The sequence below is a fragment of the Cajanus cajan genome, chromosome 1 (assembly GCF_000230855.2).
Source record: "Cajanus cajan strain Asha chromosome 1, NIPB_CcT2T_4, whole genome shotgun sequence".
Taxonomy (NCBI): domain Eukaryota; kingdom Viridiplantae; phylum Streptophyta; class Magnoliopsida; order Fabales; family Fabaceae; genus Cajanus; species Cajanus cajan.
This window is the reverse complement of record NC_138517.1, coordinates 87,496,087-87,517,845: the sequence shown is the minus strand read 5'-3', so window position 1 is coordinate 87,517,845 and position 21,759 is coordinate 87,496,087. Positions and strand designations below refer to the sequence as shown.

Below are 21,759 nucleotides of genomic sequence, written 5' to 3'. Positions count from 1 at the left end.
AAACAAATTCATTAATAATGTAGTTACCAAATTAAATTTCGAACTAATTTCTAATTAACTCATTCATTACTAGAAAGATGACTTGGATCAAACTTGAGAGAGTGACAAAGTTACTTACTCTCTTTTTATGGAAAGAGAATACTTAATCTTTGTTAACCAAATATTATAGAGTAATCATCCCTCTCTCCCTATATATATATATATATATATATGAGGAGAGTTCAAATGATACCGTTGTAACTTTTACTAAGTGTTACATCACTCAATAATTTTAAATTAAATGTGAATTTTGTAAATCCAACTGTTAGATTGAAAATTCATATCACTTTATATGTGTATATCAAATTTTGTTAAAATTAAACAACAACTTGAGGGTAATCAAAGTGTTCATATTTTAGTATATTTTGAAATAAATATATTACGTCAATTTTATTTTATAAGAATGAAACATCAAATCATCTTGGATTAATATAAAATTTTGTATATATGATCTAAGAATAAAGAACTTTCAATCTAACGGTTGGATTTACAAAATTCACATTTAATTTAAAATTATTGAGTGGTATAACATTTAGTAAAAGTTAAATTGGTGTCGTTTGAACCTTCCTCTATATATATATATATTATCGAGAAGTTATAGTTCAATTAGTTAAATAACATAAGTTAAAATATATATTTATACTTATATTAAAGTGATTTTTTATTTTTATGTATACAATTTTTAGATTGTGTTATCTTTGCAAGTTATAACTATCTTTAACCTCTAAACTTCTATTCTAACTACTTATTCTATTGTTTTTACTTTTTTTTTGTTTTTTAAATATAGAGAGGTACTTTATGTAAATGTTTTTGAGAGCATATAGGTCAAATAGTGGATTAGGGTGCGTGAGTGTTTTTAAATTCTACGTGAATTTGATTTTTATGGATTAAAAACAAAAATACAATTACAAATTGGGGCAATAGGTTTGATTCCTATTAGTGTGGCTCCTTGATCAACCAAAGATTGGCTTACTGGATAAGTGAAGTACTTGGGCACATGGAGCAACTCATTTTGTTCACGTCGCTTCTCAACCCACCAACGAAGAACGTGGCAATTTCCATAAAACACGTGGCAGGATTCAACACACCTGGCAACCCCCTTGTTTGCCACCTTTTCTTTCCAACATGCAGATTCAACCTTTAAACCGATCAAATTCACGTAGAAACGAAACAAAAACAACCAAACTTAGAAGAAAAACAAAATAGACATGGCAGCCATGTTCCTAACCAGAAATGCCCTCTTTCGGTTCTCAAAGTCCCTCCCTTACTCCCATTCACTCTCCCACAAACCCTCCAGGGTCACCTTCGCCTCCGCTTCCAACTCCCCACACGTGAGTGTATCCCATGTTAGAGATTCTACATATATATATAGATCAGTGATAATGATCGTATGTAATTCTTATAATATGTGATGCTTTAGAATTGTAGGTTTGGATATTATTCTGTATGTAACTCTTAAGTAAAAGGTATTATTCTGTATTTATATATTATATATCTAGTTTATGTGGGATATCTATAAATGAAGTATGCACAAGTCTAATATGGAAGATTGTATTTATTTTCAGTGGAAAAATGCGGAAGAAGGAAGAAAAGGCGATTGGACATATGATTCTGGTGATGCGAATGCAGATGAAATGTCCTCGAAGGCGAAAGAAACGATGAGCGAAGGCGTGGATAGGGCGAAGGAGCAAGCACGAGAGGCGAAAGACACAACCAAAGACTACGCATACGACGCAAAGGAGAAGACAAAGGACGCAGCGGAGAACGCCAAAGAGAGGGCCAAAGAGTACGCCTACGACACGAAAGAGAGCGCGAAGGACGCTGCGGGAAGCGCGGCGGAGAAGACGGAGGAGGTGGCGGGGTCGGCGACGGAGACGCTGAAGAACGTCGGAGAGAAGGCGAAGCAGGGGATGCAGGGGGCGTGGGAGACGGCGAAGGACACGACGCAGAAGGTAAAGGAGACTTTGGTTGGTAAGGATGATGATGATAATGATGATGGTCATGGTCATGGTCATGGTCATGGTCATGGTCATGGTCGTGGTGGTCTCAAGGATGAGGATCTTTTGAATAGAAGAGTCGGTGGTAAGGGTTATGGTGACAAGGGTTATTAGACTTTGCTTAGTATTTATGTTTCTTTCTAGTCTTGTTTTTCAACATGAGGATATAAAGGATGATGTTGTTAGTTGACATGGCAAAATTGTTTTTGTCTTCATGCAATATTACTATTAGGTGTCTCCTCTTGGAATAAAATTTTAGTTCATATTCATCCATGTTTCATATTCTATTCCTATCATCAAAGAAATTTTGGGGGAGTAAAAGAATTAGAGTACAAACAGCGACGACGAGTTAATGAGAGGAAGAAAAAAATTTGAGACTGACTCTAATGGGTTAGAGTCTTAAAAGGACATGAGTTTTATTTTTGGGCAATTTTAGACTTTAAAAGGACAGGAATTTTTTTTAGTGGTGATCCTTTTAATAGAAGGAAAGAAATTAAAAGTTAGAAACTAACCCGACCTTTTTTTTTTAGAAGAAAAAAAAACTGACTTCTTAATGTGGTGATTTTACGATAAATTTTTTTTTAATAGAATGCTCCAAGACATTCATGCATTAGATGAAAATATCCCAAAGTGATAATTCTAAATATAGAAGGAAACCTCCCAAGTAACACTTCCACGTGGATTTCTATATGCTCATTGGAATATTGTGATAATATCTATCTTTTTAAATTTTTAGTTTAAAATTATAATGTTTCTCTCGTAGTCTTGTACAAGAAGAAAATATTTCCTGTCAATCATTATTTTTTATTTGATATTGCACCTTATCTTCTTTTCTATTTTAATAAATAGGAAATATCAAATATATATTATTATCTACTGTGCGAGTGTCAATTATGATTTTGATCATTTACCAGCGGGGTTCTTTTCCGTGGAAGAGAATAATCTCTCGGTGGCAAATCAAGATTTAGATTTTCACTGAAAGCGGTATCTATTCAGTATCCTCATCTTATTAAAGTAAGATTAAGATTGAATTGGATCAAAAGTATTAGATTCAAAGTAAATAATATGTATGTGTGAATCTTTCGACGTATAAAACTTGGTATTAGAGTCTGGTTGGCATAGGAAAGGTTAAAATTGTTGTGGATGATGGTGGCGTAAGGATGTTGTGTGATGTAAGGCACATTCCTTACTTGAGAATGAATTTGATTTCGATTGGTATCTTAAGCCATATGTAGATCGGGGACCTTCAGGTATGTAAGGGAGCTTGATCGTGATGAAAGGAAAGCATACTCTAGGCAATATTCACATACTGTTGGGACCTACAATTGTATGGAGTTTCTTCTGTTGAGTCAAATAATGATGTTACAAAATTATAGCATATGCAATTGGGTCTGCAAGCTAAATTTGTCAATTTAGAGTTTGTTTTAAAGCTACAAGATACACAACCAAAGGGATTCTAAATTATCCTTATACAGATGTAGAGGGTCCTACTAAAGATCCATCCTTAGAAGGTGATCTACTAAAGGTTCCTATTAAAGATCCAGGAGGTTCTAAATACTTTGTCACCGATGATTTTTCTTGTTAGGCCTGACTGCATTTTCAATAGCCATTAGTGTAAATTTGAAGTATTTAACAAGTTCAAGTCGTGGGAGTCGTGGAAGTGTGGTACCAAATATGCAAAAAAATCAAGTACTTGAGATCTGTCAATGGCACAAAGTAGAGTTCACGATTTTAGAAATTTTGTGAGGAATTGTGGTATAAAGTCAATGGTAACTCATTTAACATGTATGATAGTTAGTCTTATATATATATATATATATAAGAATTATAATAATACTGGTGTAACTTTTATTAAGTATTATACTGCTCAATAATTTTAATTAAATATGAATTTTGTAAATTCAACCATTCTAGTACATGCAAAAATAAGATCCAAAAATATTTTTATTTTGATCAAATTAAATTATTTTAATTAATTAAGGAAAACTTAGGAAACTTTATCCGGAAATGACTGTTTTTCATGTTTCAATTTTTCGATTGCTAGTTATGTTCCTCAAATCCTTGAAACATTCTTGTTGTATTATAGGGGATCCTTGAAACATAGTATGTTTCAATTTTTCGATTAGTTATGTTCCTCAAATCCTTGAAACATTCTTGTTGTATTACAGGGGATCCTTGAAACATTCTTGTTGTATTATAGGGGGCTTGCGTGTATCTTGTGGATAAGTCTTTAAAGTCAGTGTCATCAAACGTCTTAAGTATTTCAAAAATCTTTTATACAACAGTTTGTTGGTGGATTTAAACAAAAAATCTTTTATGTCGAAAGTTTTTCTTGACTGTATGTACAAAAGTCTTTTTGATAATTAGGTTACGAGGCATGTTGTTATCGTGAGTTAATAATGAAATGATGACTTAAATACTAAGTATGATTGAATTTTATGGTTGTGAATTGATATTTTTTTTGTTGTAAAAGAAGGTTTAAATTGTCCTTTTTTATTTGAAGGAAAGATTGTTGAAATATAATCAAAAAATTTATCTTTTAAAAATAAGATGGACATAAATTTATATATATAATTTTTATTAGGTAAATTCATGAAAATTCAGATTATCTTTATTAGGTGGGTGTGTGTGAGATGCATAACATATTGCTTTTAAGAAAAATATAAATAAAAGAAAATGATTTTGATTATGTTCATAGTAATACCCTTGGCCCCCTGCCTTTCTTCTAACGATGATAAAATCACAATACGACACAATTTATTGAGCACAACTTTTTCCACCTTTGGGTTAGAATATATAGATTACATAATGTTTTTGTCGAGAACGACCAATATCCTCATAGGCCCAATGAAAGTGCCTGAGCCTTGAGTATCTCCGGCTTTTGGGTCAAATAATAACACTATGGCCCAAAGGGTCCTAATTTGAAGGGTGTCAAACTGCAAAACTTGGGGTAGGTCCAAAATACAAGAAAACTTGGGTTTCACTTCAGACCCTTGTGCTAACTTATGAGATAAGAATTATTTTATGTAGATTTGATGGATAAATTAATAAATAACATAATTGATGGTTGGTTGGCATTGGAAGAGAAGAAAGTGAGGTGGTAGGGTGTAGGAGCAGTTGTAACCCCTCTATCATCTAACGTCACTAACATCTCCATTCGTTGCATCATCACATGACTATGCCGTTTGTCAATGGAATATTTTGGTACATTTGCATACCACTCGCTTCAGTTTAGTTCAGATTAGACTTGTCAGAACTGGACCATATGAACCTCAAATCATAAATTTTATTAATTTTAAGGTAACATGTAACAACAGATGAATGATCCGGCCAGTGGGGGCACTCTCCATCACCTTATTTCATCAATTTCTCCCAACACATTTCTTCCACTGCAAATAACAAAATAATCCAAATTCTATAAATGTTAACAATTAAAGGGATTCAAGCTGTCCAAGGATATGGTCCCAGTTGCTTTGCTCTAATCAATATAATCACAGACCTTGAACATGCAAATCAGCTTTAACATTTTGTACTAATTCTTAATAATATTAATATTCACTTAACTCAACGTTACAAAACAAATAAAAGAGACTCAAGCTATCCAAGGATATGGTCCCTGCTTAGTTCTAATCAATTTAATCACATGCCTATTATACTTTTAAATCATCTTTCAAATTTTAAACCAATTACTTCCAAACCAATCATTATTTCTTTTTTTTTTTTTTTTTATCGAGAAACAAAATTTTAGATGAAGAAATGGCACCTAGTCCAAGGAAGAAAAACTTCAGGACTCAAGCTAATAATTATTTCAATTTATTTTAAATGTAATTTTCACATAAACTTTACTTATTTTTCTCATAATAAGTATTATATGTTGGAATTAAAAATAAGTTTCATATTAATTCTTCAATGTAATATTAATTATATTTTTTCATTTATATCTTTCATAATATTTTTTACAAAATGATGTTGTATTGCACTATTTCTAATAAAATAAATTAATTATAAAGTTAATTTTATAAAATGACTATTTATCAATCTGTTAACATTTCTTAGCATACATAAAATAACATAGGAGAATATTTATAATTATGAAATGGCACTGCCAATACGGGGCTTGTCTCAAATTTTTAGCCAATCGTATTTGTACTCTGTTCAATGTTCAAAAGTGCTTTTAAGTGTAAATAGAAGAAGAATTAAGGTATTCATCGATTCTCTAAATAGTATTGAGAATGAGGGAAAGCATGGATAATCATCATCTCCGTTAAGGATTGAAGAAATCATAAAGGATTCTTGAAGATACTTCACATTCTCTTCATCTTTATTCTCTTTTCTTTGTTTAACTTTTTTATATTTATAAGTTTTTCATTCTCTTACCTTGTGTTTGGATAAAAAGGTTAAAAATATTTTGTACCGAAATACTTTATTTGATAGGAAATTTATGGGGAACTTGAAATTTTAGTCATTTCTGAAAGTATTTTTATTACTTGAAAATCGTATAATTTAATTTTTTTTATATTTATTTTCTCCTTATTGTTTTTACCTCTTTCCTCTCTATTTTTTTCCTACTACTTTTCTCTCTTTTCTAATATTGACATAAAATGTAAGGATTTTTTTAATAATTAAATATCAACTATTGTTTATTTTTACAAAGTTTAATATTTAAATTATTCTATCTAACTAAAAATTTATTCAAACAAGATATTTAACAAATGAAAGAAATTTAAATAAAGATAATTCAAATTTTAAGGATTTTAAATTCTTCAAAATTTTAAAATTCGTCGTCCAAACAAAATCTTAGAATTGTGTTAGGATTAATTTATTTGACTTTTTTGTGATTGATTCCTCTTTCTAAATTTTAAACCTTTTATGCATATAAAAAAAAATCATAATAATCCTTTTTAAAACAAAAAAAAAATATTTAATATTTTTTTTTATCCATTATCACTTGAACAACAAACACAAAATATATTAATTTTATTAAATAATTAAAATATAAATTAAATTAAATAATTCATTAAGCATACTATTTTTTTATCACTTTTAATTATATTATTTTTTAAGAAAAAAAAGAAGAAAATCAATGCAACATTTCATGTATAAACTTTTAATAAATTGTTTTATTGTGTTTTTATTATAAAATATTTTATTATTATTAGGTGGGAATTACTATTTTTTTTATCAGTTTTCTCATTAATCTAATAATAAAAATTAAATAATTATATAATTTTCATAAGATATAATAATTTATAAATATTTAAAAATTATAAAACTGCATTGCTAATTTCTTAATACAATCTCTTAACTTCTAAATTTAACAAATTATTTAAACAAAATAATGCAATATGTGTTTTTTCTTATAAAATTTATAGTTTACTTATATTTTTATTTTAAATTTTATTTTTATTGTTAATTTAATTCTTTTTCTTATTATGATAAATTATGAAAACTATATTTTACACTTTGATTTTCTGTGATTTTACATATAGTTTAATTATTTTTTAATGGTTGATTTGTTGTTTTAAGCTAAATATGATATTTTTTTTTGTTACATTTGACCTATAAGAAAAAAAAAGATACTCAATTTTTTGTGAAAGATATTTTTGTAAAAAAAAATATTCATATAGTTAGGAAAGTAATATTGTAACCAAATATAAAAAAAAAATTATTTCTTAAGAAACCTATATTAATATTTTCAACAATCTTTATCAGTAATAAAAAAATTTTAGCCAGTATCAAAAATCAAGATTTTTGAGGTTTATAATTTTTAGGAATTATAATTTTCGCATATGAAAAATCATCTCCCCTTATGATATGTTTCGAGAAAGTGATTTAGTAGGAATTGGAAAGAAAAAAAAAATGTTATCAAGGAAATAAAAAAAAAATGCGTGTTTAGAGGGATGATTATGGATTTGTGAGGAAAGTATGGTGGAATCCATATAGATTTAATTTTACTCTCTTAGAATGAATATCTGTGAAATTTAAAAAAAAAAATACTTGAATAAGACTACTCTTACAATATTATCTAAATAGTTAATTAATAAAAAGTAAAAACAATTATTTAGATAATATATCTTTACATAAACATTAACTATATAAATATAATTTTATAATACCAATTTCTTTCTATTTTTTACATAATTTTATTTTATCAAATAATTACAAATTCTACATTATTTCCTACATTTTGACCTATTCTCTTTTATTCATTTTAGTTCTTCCCCCTCCCCAGATAAAACATTTGTGTATATTTGGGTTAAGAAGAAAGATATAGTGGAAAGTAAGAGATTAGGGGAAAAATTGAGATAATATTTATTCTTATTTTTTTTATTTTAAAAAACTAAAAAGTGAATAAAAATAATACACACACAATGATACAAACATCCTAGATAAAAAAAATGGATAATACATTTTTTTATCTTTACATTTATGTAAAGTCCATTAGGACCATCACCCTCTTTTTTCTTCCAAAATGGAATGAAAAAATATTTAAATGAAACTAGATGTTCACACATATACTCCTTTTTTTCTTCTTCCAATACTATTCAAACATCAAAGTTGATTGATTTTTTTCCCCATCTTTTAATGTATTTTTCTGATACCAAGCAGAAACTAAGAGAAGCATATAAATATCTCTCTTCTAACTTAACTTGAAAGGTCTATAGACACACTGTACATTGAACACTCCAGTAACACTTGTTATTTTACTTTATTATTTTTTTTATATTACATTGTTTCTAAGTTCTAACACTTCGGTAGGAAATTAATAAAATAGGTAAAAATTTGAGAAAATAGTGTGAAAATTGGTTGGAAGTTGAAAACATCCGTTGTTTGATTCATTTTACTTTTTTTACTAGCAATGAGAGGCTTTGTGTTTTTGTGAAAAAAATAAATATTTTTAAATAAATTGGTAGTCACTATTTTTTAAAAAGTAGTTATTATTTTTTATAAGCATTCTTTTTTATTTTAGTAGAGGGTTGAAACATTTATTATCTCTAACAATTACATAATTCGTTACATTTTATATATATATATATATATTATTATTTTTTTCTATTTTATCATTTATTCATAAGAAATTACTACATAATCGAATGAAATTTTCTTTTTTAAAAATAAAAATGAAAAGAGTTATTTAAAAATATATTCCCTTTATTAATAATTATAAATTTTTACTTTTATTTATCTTAAAAGAAATAGTATCATTTTCATTTTATTTCTTATTTATTTATATTCATTTTATTTTTCTCCTAACTATTTTTATTTATTCCATTTGTCACAATTTTTTCTTCTTTTCAACGGAATGCACGGTACTAGTAAATGTTAATTAATACTCTGTCCATTTTTTTTTCATTGTCTTTAAGGTTATGCACAAGAATTAAAATAATTATTGATATTTTAATTTTTTAAGTATTTATTACAGATTTTCCTGTTATATCTTTTAGGTAGTTGGAGAATAAATAATATTAGAAAATGAATAGACATATTATTCAGTAAACATGCATTAATTATCAATAATAAAAATGAAAAAGAAAATTAATAAATTATTAATTTAAAAAAAATAATAAAAAAAATAACAAAATTTGACAAAAGTACTATGAAAAAAAAAAACGGAAAGAGTACTTGGCGTCTAAAATTGTTTTTGTTATTTAACCGGAGAGAACAGAAAAACAGGACCTAAAATTGGTCTAGAACATGTTCCTGGGAAATAGTCAATATGGGTGTCAAAGGTTTGTCACGCAAAAACTGATGTCATAAAGTAATAAATCCGATACTAAGTCGTTAAAACTATATAATCACGATTTTTTTTTATATTATTATCAAACTGATTATCGATATTAATAATAAAAGTGATATTACTTTTTTTATACTCACAATTTATTGTTTAATTTTATCTTTAATTAATTACCATAAAAACTGTACATAATTATAAAAGAAAACTATTTATTAATTATCTTAAGAAAACTGTTATTAGTATAGTGGATTTATTTTTGAGTTTTGAAATTAATTTTTGTTTTCTATTCCTATAAGATCTGCAGTTATTATATATCTTGCTAAAAATGTAAAATGAGAAATAAAAAGTTTGCTATATTATTGTAGAAACATAAAACTCAAAGTTATTATATTTATAAAAAAATATATAGTCTACTATTATTAACCACATATATTCAAATCGTGTACCAAAACAAATAACGGCAATTATTATAAAAATAAAAAATTAAAAAAATAACACTACATCAAAATTTAGTATTAATAATAATTATTTAACAATAATAAATTAATTATGTTTATTTTATTATTTAATAAAAATTATTAATAACTAATAAATAATAATTACTAAAATTATATTTACACTATATCAAAATTTATTATTAATTATGATTATTCAATGAAAATAAACTAAGTGTTTGTATTTTTATTATCTAATAAAAATATTAATGATTAATAAATAAAAATTACTAAAAATATATTTATAAGAGTAATTATTAGAAATAACCGATAAAAAAATAAAAGTAACTTTTAATTCATTTTATTAAAAAAGATTCAAATCTCACATCGATTAAAGATAAAATAATTAAAAAATATATAAATTATGAATTATTTCTTAAAATTTTAGTAATAATAGTAAAAAATATTAATATTAGCAAAAAAAAAAATCATAATAACTCATACATTTTCCTTGACTATTATAAGGATTTTTATCAATATGAAAAATAATTGATAAATATTTTATCGATATTACATATAATTTTTAATGTAAAAATACTAGTAAAATATTTTATAATCATTTTTATTATTATTAAAAATAATATTAAATATCACTAAAAATTTATTTTGTTGTAGCATAATATTTACAATATACAAGATAAATTTATCATATAAATAATTTTATAATAAATAATTTTTTATCATATATACCATGCTTTAAATTTATAATAAATAATTTATATCTTAATATAAAATTATTTTAATTATTGATAATTCTTAAATATTAAAATATAATTAAAAATAAAAATAACAGATTAAAATAAGACTATTTTTTTAAGTAAAAACACTCTTATGGAAAGAAAAAATTTAAAAATACTTCCTCTATTTTTAATATAAAAAAATAATCTATGTTAATTAAGAAAATTAATTAATTATTATTCAATATTACCAATCATATTTAAAAAATAACTTATTTTTTTAATCTGATTTTTCTTAACATATAATATTAAGAATAAAAATGACAATTGAAAATAAAATCTTAATTGAACAAAGTTATTTTGAAAATAATTATATCAAATAAGGTAAAATTAATTATTTACTTATATTTAATGCCAATAAATACAATTGGTTTGTCTATATTTACAATATAAAAAGTAATCACAAGAGTGTTTCTATTAAAAAAAAAATTACTATAAAATTTAAATATGATTTCAATCTCTTTAAAAATAAACAAATGTTAGTTTTGATCTTAATTTTTTTAGAATGATTACTTTATTCCTAAAAAACAAGAAAATTTTAATTTTAATCAGTTTTTATAAAATATTTTTCTCTGATTTATATTTCTATAAAATATAAAGTTACTATTTTATAATTATTAACATTTTTTTAAGATAGACAAATAATATTTATTTTACAAATTTATTAAACTTTTTTTACAAGATATCATACAGGGACATGATATCACATATAATTATGATTGTCACAAAAATATCACTTAATCTTTTATTTAATAAATACAAATAACTATAAAAGAATATATAATACTAGAGTTTAAAAATAATAATTAAAAATTTTGCTAAAAAATGTTAAAAAAAATTAAATATAAATATTATGACGAGAGAGTATCAAAATTAATTGGAAATCAGAAAATTAATTATATGAGAATTACTTTTTATTGAATAAACTTGAATGCATAAAAGAAAAAAAAAAGTGTTATAAGAAGTGGATTAAATCAAATATGTAACACAGTCGTGTTGAACACATATATGTTGTATGAATATGATCATTTTTGAATTAAAAATGAATTGAAGTCTAAAAGGTGTAGCAGTGGGGTGGCATGAGAGAGAGAGAGAGAGTTTCGCAGCTCTGACATAGCCACCATTTCATTCACCACTCTTGGTCTTGCCTTCCCTCTACAGCCGCCTCAGCCTCAGCCTCAGCCTGGTGGTCCTTACTCTATACTTCTTCAACTCCTTTTTTTCTTCACTTCTTAAGTACTTACTTTTTTGTTTTTTTTCCGAAACTGATAGAGAAAGATTACCTTGTGAATTACAAGTTTCAGGTATCCCTCAATCAAACCTTAAAAGGGCTTCACCCCATTTCTTTTTTTTAACCACTGTATAATTGCCCCCTCTCCCCATTCAGACCATTTGTCCACGTTGCACTTGCATATCAACCCCAACCTCCACCTTTCCTCATCTTTCCATATACACAACACTTGAAAACATGGAAATTTATTGAGTTTCAAGATCGACAGAATCCACCGAGATTTCACACGATCCTATTCAATTCACACTACCATATACACACATATTAGATATTCTGAACTTTTCTTTTATGGGAATTTGAGATACCCGATTGCTTCTTTTGTTAATTGTGGGTAGGTGGAACTCATGCACAAGGTAACTTGCCGTGGTTTTGGTCATTTTAGATTCTCGGATACATTTCGCAGACACGTAGAACTCACATACAATCCCTCAAATCTGAAACCCCCGCACACTTTTAACTCGTACTTTCCCTTATTACCTGCATGCTCCTCCAAGCCACCACCAACCGCTAGCCAGTTATAAATACAAAACAACACATCTATCCCTCAAAATACAAAATACAAACACAAACTCAAAAGTCAAAAGGGTAAAAAAAGAAAATAGAAGAGATGGAGCAAGAAGGAGGTGACACAAACAAGCACCCTCAGGCTCAGGATCGAGTAGTGAAGGAGATGATGCAACAAGGTGATGCACAGGTTCAGGCTCCTCAGCAACCTCAAAAGTGCCCTCGATGCGACTCTTTCAACACCAAATTTTGCTACTACAACAACTATAGCTTGTCACAACCTCGTTACTTTTGCAAAACGTGTAGGAGGTACTGGACTCAAGGTGGAACCTTGAGGAACGTTCCCGTTGGTGGTGGTTGCCGCAAGGGGAAGCGTGCCAAGAGTTCTACTTCATCTTCAGCGGCGGCGGAGAAGTCTTCATCCCGGCCGCAAGAGGTGGTGGTTCAAACGCAGCCACCTTCTTTAACAGTTGTGAGGGCTAAAGACCCTTCTTCTTCTTCTTCTTCCTCTTCTTCAGTTGTGGCTTCACCTTCAATGGGCCCCTTCTACCATAGTGGTGGCTACTTGTCTTCTCTGGCTGCTATGCACTCTCTCAATAACCCTTCATCACACCCTTTTGATCAGTCTCTTAATAGTGACCCCTTGCGTTCTTCAAATTTGGGCCTTCTCTCTGGTTTCAGTGTTTCATCATTTAACTCGCAGCGTGCAATTGGGCCAATTCGTCCACCGCAATTGTACCAAATGGGGAGTGGTGAGAGGGAGTTTGTGTCTCTGTATGAACAAGGTTTGGTTAATCCATCAATATCATCCAGCATGGCAAATACTAATACTAATATCAGTGGTGTTTCCCAGCATGATTGGTCTCGGAGCTTCATCAATAATAATATTGTTAGTGATAGAGCCTCTGATGCATCCTTGTGGAGCACCATCAGCACCACTGTTGGTGGTAACTCTGAGAGGACTAGTGCTAGTTCTAGTGCTGGTGTTGGTTCTTCTTCTTTCGTACAAAATCAATGGCCTAATCTTCCAGGGTATGGCCCTCCACCGTGATTTCATTCGCCTGTTGCACCCTGAGAATCCTGGAATTAGGCATAGCTTTGAGCAATTGATTTGTCTTTTTATCAGCTTAATCTGTTTCATGATGTTCTTTAGGTATATCTGTAGCATAGGTTTATTGGTCTTGGTTGATGGAGCAAACATTGGACCGTAGAGAATTTTGTGTTGATGTTGTAGTCTATGTAAACGGTGGATGGATTAGTAACCGTAGCTTTTTTATTTCTTCCAGTGTCACAGATAGTTGCATAGAGAATTTCTGGGTTGGGTCTGGTTGGTTCGAAACTTTTCCATATAGTTTTATAATTATACAGTTATCGGCTGAAGTTTTTTTAGTTTTTGTTTGTTACAATCTATTAATTCTCTGCCTTTTTAGTTTTTACTTATTGTCTTGCTCAAAGCAAAGTGTGATTTGTTAGTTTAAGAGAAAGACTAAAGGAATATCAAGTTCCAAATTAAAGAGAACTACTATGACAACTTATGTTTAATACATGCACATAGGAAGTGATGTCTTTGTTGAAAAAGTTGATGGAATGGTTCCATATTGGGCATGTGGGTGACTGAAGATCCAAATTCTCCTTCGCTTTAAAGAGTCCCATTTGTTTTATTTGCAGCTGTGCTTTGTGTGCTTTACTGTTACGCTTTAGCTTCCTGGCTTACTAGTTATTGGTATCAGATTCGTTATTTGATCATTAAAAAATTGACATATCGTGGTTTATAACATAGTATATATAGTTGTTTCCATTTTATTTTTTATATTTTTTTGTATACATTTGTCTTAAAAACATACATTGACGTTAAAATATAACTATTATTGTCTAAACTGCGTGTTTAAAAATAAAAAGAAAAAGTCCGTACCATGTAAGAGAGAGGGAATGTGAATCTTACTTACTCCTCCGAGCAAGCTAATAATGCATGCAAACTGTTGCTTGTCCTTGTATTTCGACGTTGGCAATTACAAATCAAAAGGCGCATGTGACCTGCACGGGTTTCCCTGATTATCTGATCATTAACTAACCCACTGTCCACATGGGTGTTTCTTTTTTATTTGGACCCTTTTCTTTTGATCTTCGAATAACTGTTCCAGAATATAACTAGGAGCAAACTTACCAAAGCTAAAGACGCAAATGGTTCAGTTGAAACCAATTTGTGTGTGTAAATAATTGAAATCAATTATATAATTTAGATGAAATTATAATTTGAAAGTTGCACGTGAAAGTATGTTGAGCCTAGCTAGCATTAACATTAACGTTGGTGCACACGAGGTTAACCGGTGTTATGAAAAGTGTACGAAATGGCGGGGTTGGTGGGGGTGTGTGAGTCGTGGCTTTCGATTAAAGCATATCTTTGGTCTGCCATAAGGAGATCTGTAAGCAGAGAGAATATAAAAGCAGTGAAACATCTCGAGATAACTCCCCACTCTGCCGCATCGTTTGTCACACGAATGTGGAACTTCTGACAGCAGAATGCATCAGCAATCACTATGTAAAATTCTAAAATAGCACCACTCTGTCTCTGTTCATCAAAATCAGTTTTATCATTTCTGGTTAAGAATTTGTTTAGGGCTGGCCATTTAACAAATTTCTTTGGTCTATATGGATGATAGTAGAGAAATTTCTCTCTAGATGAACCTGAGTTAGAATTTAGATGTTTATCTCTTAAAAAAAAGAATTAGAGACTTACCCGAGTGTGAAACTATTATTTCATACTACATTTTAAGTGTTTTGCTATAATTTTTTTTTCATTCACATGAATCACATATTATTTCAAAGTTAATAATTAAATACTAATTTTTACATGTGAAATATGATTTTTAATGATTAAATATTATTTTAATATTGATAAGAATTGATCTTGCAAACATCAAGTTGATTTTTGTGTTCCACAATAGGTCAATCATGTTTTTTGGTTATGAATTTGAGTGCATATTTGATGCGTATTCATTTTAGAAAGAAGATGTATTAATTATAGTTTTTATATATATTTTATTAATTTAAATTGTATTGTTTTAAATTATTAGAGTTAATCTAGTGATGGAAAAAGATTGAAATAAAATACAGAGGATCCTAAGTTCAAATCTTGATATTATTATTATAATTTTGATAGATAAAAATTTGTATTGCTTTATTTATCACACAACATTGACTCACATAAGAAGGGAGGTTTTAAATACTTCAATTTAAAGATGAAAATATGATAGGTTAGACCAAATTTTGATAGGTTTGAGTTTGATCTATTAAAATTGTAAAGTTTGAATCTAACTTATTTATTAATTATAGTTTTTTTTAAATGACCTAACTTGTATAGAAGTTTTGCCTAAAAATATATAAGAATATATTTTATGATACGACCTAAAAAAATGTAGATAAGCCTATTAGTAATTATACAACTCTTATATTATAATTAATTTGGGTTTTTTTTTAATTTTAATTTAACTATTCAAGCAGATAATTCTCACATAAAATAATTATTCTCATAGAAGACACACATGCATGGACACACACACATCTGCACGCACGAATGCACACACACATGAGACATATCTTGTGAGAGAAATATTTTTTATGTGAGAGCGAGAGAGATTTTGATTTCAACCCTTAGATTAAATTAAATGACTTAGATTAAAAAAAAAATAAAGTAGCACAAACCATCATTCTTATTGTCTCTATCATTGTCATTGTTGTTAACACCATTGAAATCATCATCACCAGTATCACTAATGCCGCCACCACCATTTTCGTGGCAGTAGTTAGCTAACATATATATAAGGTTAGGTTTGTAACACTGTGTATCTTTATTAATATTGATTTTGTTAATTTAAATTTGGTTTTGATTAGTTGATTAGTTGTTGTGAGACTAAGAATTTATAAGTTCTAATGAGTTTTGTTGTTTAGGAAATTATTTTGAGTAGAGGTCGGATTGACCAATCCCAAGAAGGTATACAAGGTTTTCTTTAAAGACTTGAGTTTCACAAATTTAATTCTTAAGAAAACTTATAGAGAAGTTACAGAGAGGAACTATGGAGCCAAGTTTTCCTTCTTTTTCTATGACTATGCAAAAGAGTCATAGGATCCTTTCCCCAAAGTCAATAGCAACCCAGTTGAGATTCAAAGCTTTTGGAGTTGAGAATTTGAGACTGTAGTGTAGTGGTGCGAAGTTTCCCTAGATGGTCTCCATCTTCTCTTCTACCTCTTTTCCATATTGATTTAGAGGTAAAGGAAGCTTGTATGTTGATGTCATGGTGATGTATAAGTTGTATATTTCTTGAATCCATTAAATTCGTGGTTGTGCTGATGATTAGGATATGATATTATCATGTGTTGAGTTTTGGTGTTGTTAAGGAGAAAATTGGTGTCTTGATCATATGATTGTTACATAATATTGTTTTGGTTGGAATTGGAGTGTTTATAACTATAGTTAGGTTATTTGGTATCTTCTGATTTTCAGGTGAAAGGAGCCAAATTTGTGATTCTACCAAGTGTAGAAATTACCATTGCACTGAGCGCAACTTCAAGGCATCGAGAGTGAGTTAGAAGAGGGTTCTCTAACTGGATCACATCAGGCGTGGGTTGAGGGATGTTGGATGTGGATGCCTTTTGAGCTCTCTAACTTGGTGACATCGAATGCTAGTTGAGTGGCCCCAAGCATAATCAAGATAGAGGCTTTCTACTTAGACAATGTTGGGTGTCAGTATTATGACGTTGGGCATGAGTCAGGTAGAGACTCGCTATCTTAATGGGACAGAGCGTGGGTTTAGCCACACCAAATGTGATTGTCATAAGGGCTCTTTGTCTCATTAATGATAGGCACAAGTGGAGTGGCATCAAGCGTGGACGAGCTAGATGCTCTCTGCCTTAATGAACTTGTGCGTGGGAGGAATGATGTTGGGCTTGAGGTGCTAAATGAGATTGTATTGGTTATTTGGCTAAGTGTTAAATATTGTGTGCATAAATGGAAATGCTCACATGTTGCATATTGTTGTATAACTTTAATTCCTTATACACTGATATGGGATGATGTATGTGGATATCAAAGTTGTTTAATGTTGTAAGTTGAATGAAAGTTGAGTTGTATGTTGTATAGTGTTGAGGTGGTTGTGTTAAAAATGCTTTAGGCACGGTGTTTGTGACATCCTTCTACCCTAAAATAATTAAACAAAGAATTAAATAATTTAATATAAAAATTTATAAAATAATAATAATTCTTTTGTCTCAAAACCTCATAAAAGGGTTTTCATTACTTTTTCACAACTTTAATAAATGAAAGTGAATATAAAGAAAATAATGTATGAATCGAAATAAAGTGCAATCGCCTAATAGAATAAACTCTAATAGTACAACATAAGGAAATAAAACTTAAAACAACTTCAATTAATTACTAAAACCAAAACTCCATCCCAATGCCACACTAATCAGAACAAAATCTAGAAAAATGAAGTTCTAAGCTTCTCCTCCATCAAATACGCCTTCCTATACCTGATATATTCCTACAAATGGTAATCAACTAAAACACAAGCAACACAAACATATATAGAAAGTGAAAATACATCTCATTTATTCAAAAAATATATAAAGCATAAGGATAGACACACATCTACAACATCAATAACATCTCACACACATGTAAGCATATCCTTCCAAACATCCATAATAACCATTTTCATACATTCATTCATCATCCATAACCAGCAAGCCATATAATTTGACTTAATTATAAATTAAGACTCGTGCAATGGATGTTCTTAGCTTTATGTGCATGTGGTTCCAATTTCTTCCTCCTCGTCAAGTATATAGAATAACCTAGGAGTCATGGAATGAGATCACCCCATCGAATATTGTAGGAAACATCTATCAATAGTGACCTCCCTTGAACCACCTTAGTCAGGGGATGTCTATAAGGATTATGTTGAAGTATTACATCTGGTCATGATAGCCTCCCATTTTCATTAGAGGTTTCCCACCATAACACCCCTAAGACATAGATAGATGACCCATGATATCTTATCTACATAGACTCAGACTATTCTACAAAATAAAATATGCATGCATGGATTTAATACATTCAATACAACAATACAACAACACAATATATATTCTGAACTCCTTGAATGCTAGTCCCCAACACTAAACTTATTTACGGTATCTCATTATATTTTAAAATATTTTCAACTAATTAAATTAAAAGAAAATAAAAACACACACTTGAGTAGACATCTTGCTTTATTATGTTGATTTATATGGTAATAAAACATGTCTTGAAAAGGATAAACCATAAGTTTAATAAATGTTTTAACAGTTAAAAAAATAAAAAAACTAAACGCTAAAATTCTACTTGGCATGTGACCGGATAAGCATCGGCAAAATTGATTTCAAATTTTAGTTAAAATCAAATTTGATATAATTTCTTTTAGGACGAATTCAGAATTTTATGTCATTCTAATCTTTTTTTTTTTCTCTTTTAAGTCTTACATTCTTTAAAAAAAATACAATTTTTTTTAAAAAAAATTACGTGTTAATAATAATTTTTTTATTTAGTACTATATATATAACACAATAAGGTATTATATTTATAGTGATATTATTTATTTTAGAACATATTATAAAATATTTTATTTAAATTTAATTTTTTTTATTTTGCAATTTAACTGTTAATAACATTGATATCGATATCGGTATATTGTGTTAAAATTAACCTCATATTAATCTCATATTTTAAGTTTTCGTCAGATAAGTTTGACTTCAAATAAAAGAAAGCTTAAAACATGTAGCTTCAAGAAAAACTTCCTAAGCCAATACGTTTTTTTTTTAATATAAATTTTGAAAAATTATTATAAAATATATATCTAAATTTTATTCTATTGATATTTTATTAAAAATATATAATAATATTTTCTCATAATAAGTGATATATTAAAAAAAATAAATTCTAAAATAAGATTTATTTTTACTTTTCAATATAGTGTTGAGGTTAAAATTTAGATACAATGTTTTAATTGTGGTTGATATTATTTTGCAAAAATTAAAATTTTATCTTTATAATATATGTAAATATATATTATTAAAGTATGCATTAAATATAAATTTATAAGTTTAAATATGTTTTTAGTCCCTCAAATATAAAATTGATCTTTTTATTATCTAATTTTAAAAAAAAATTATTTTAATTTTTATACTCAAATTTTTTTAAAAAATTTGTAAGAAATTGTCGTATAAAATCTTCTATTTTTGTTAATAAAAACATTACATTAAAATCAATTGATGGTATTAAGAGGAAATTTATTATAAAAAAACCGAAATCCATATTGAGTAAGACTTGTTGATCATAGACATATGGTCTTATGTAATCTGTGTGAGAACATAAATGCAGTTTCATAAAGAAATAATAATAATGGTAAGATGATGCAAAATTTTAGCGACGAAGCGGGTTTGTGAAGCCTAGAATTTGGAATGAGAAGGTGGGAGGGAGTGTGGAAGGTTCTCCATTTCTTGGTGACACTTTACACCTCTCTGCTCCTTCAAGTCGCGTCTGGTGTATCAGTCTTTGCTTAAAGGTGTTAGTGACATATGCATGGAGGAACAATCCAGTGTCTGGCTTTATCACCACAATCTTATCCACCATGATTTTGATGTAAGTAATTAAGTGTATGCGTGGGACTCTTTTTCGAATGTATCATTAGTAACATAGCATGAGCTAGTGGTGGTGACCCATATGCCATCAAATATCAGTGGGACTCCTCACCCTTCATCCACTCATATCATTAATTAAGATCAACTTACCTTCTCTCTGTTTATCGCTTGCCCAATTATTTTTCTAAGCTCTACTCATGGATCCAAATTCATTCGTTTCATGGCTCTATCTACAGTTAAAGGTATATGAATTCATGATTTTTTTCTTAAATAGTCATGTTCGAAACATGATCAGACAATCAACAAAATTTGGTTTGAATATAATTAGTGCTTGTTTGTTACTACGTTTATTGATCCACGTTTTCTAACATTTTCACGTGCACCAAAAGTAACTAATAGTTGCTTCTTCAAATCATGTTCAAGTTGACGCAGAGTGAAAGCAAATACACACTTAGACTTTATCTTCTTGATCAACAAATTAATTTAGTCAATACTTTATATAATACAATTATAAAATAAAAAAATTGAAAATCATCTTCTAACGATATTCCGGTTAGATGATGCTACTATAATAGATAATTTTGACCACTGTATTATTTCACCAAAACATAATATATCTGACTGTATATATGTACCTCCACAACAATATTTTATTTTCCATCATCTAACAAAGTCTGAATTGTTGTTTTCTTTATTGTGATGAATACTTCCACTCTTACAATATTTTCATTTATGCCATGATTTTGAAAGCTCTGCCTGTAGAATCAATGGTAACATATTCGAAGTTATCTTTGTTGAAAGTTTGTCGTTGCAAAAACAAACTAAAAGTTATCATGATTTTATATTTATAAATATATTTTCAAATTATTTTTCAATTACTTCGATTATTTTAATTATCTCTATACGAAAATATCGAAAACATTATTTTTCAGTTATCCGTTTGTGTACTAAATTGCAAAATAAAAAAAATGATAACAAAAATATATATCATTAACGAAAAACTATATTATTTGAAATTTCCCCTTAAATTATCGGTGCCTGTTTAAAAATTATTTTGAATCTTGACTAATATGAATTGTGCCATATATTCACTTAATAAGATAAATTTTTTATAGTATTTATTTTTAGACATCTCTACTGAGAGATACAAATATTATATTACTTTCTCCATTTATGTTAAAAATTACAGTTTTTTATTTCAACAAATTCTAATGTATAACATTTTATCCATTTTCTAAAAAAAAATTCATTAAAATTTTGTTAACTTGCATTAAAAAATAAT

At 28.4% G+C, this 21,759-nt stretch overlaps 2 protein-coding genes across 2 annotated transcripts; both read left to right on the top strand.

The window, feature by feature from the left end:
* Nucleotides 1–1,199: 1,199 nt before the first annotated feature.
* Nucleotides 1,200–2,305, top strand: LOC109814568 (uncharacterized). The gene is made up of 2 exons (XM_020379027.3): nucleotides 1,200–1,370; nucleotides 1,605–2,305. Exons 1-2 carry the CDS (start codon nucleotides 1,248–1,250, stop codon nucleotides 2,148–2,150), a joined length of 669 nt encoding a protein of 222 aa, XP_020234616.2. The 5' UTR covers nucleotides 1,200–1,247; the 3' UTR covers nucleotides 2,151–2,305.
* Nucleotides 2,306–12,023: 9,718 nt separating this feature from the next.
* Nucleotides 12,024–14,186, top strand: LOC109814563 (uncharacterized). The gene is made up of 2 exons (XM_083066554.1): nucleotides 12,024–12,188; nucleotides 12,275–14,186. The coding sequence occupies exon 2, from the start codon at nucleotides 12,901–12,903 to the stop codon at nucleotides 13,846–13,848; it is 948 nt and encodes a 315-aa protein (XP_082922680.1). The 5' UTR covers nucleotides 12,024–12,188; nucleotides 12,275–12,900; the 3' UTR covers nucleotides 13,849–14,186.
* Nucleotides 14,187–21,759: the final 7,573 nt, after the last annotated feature.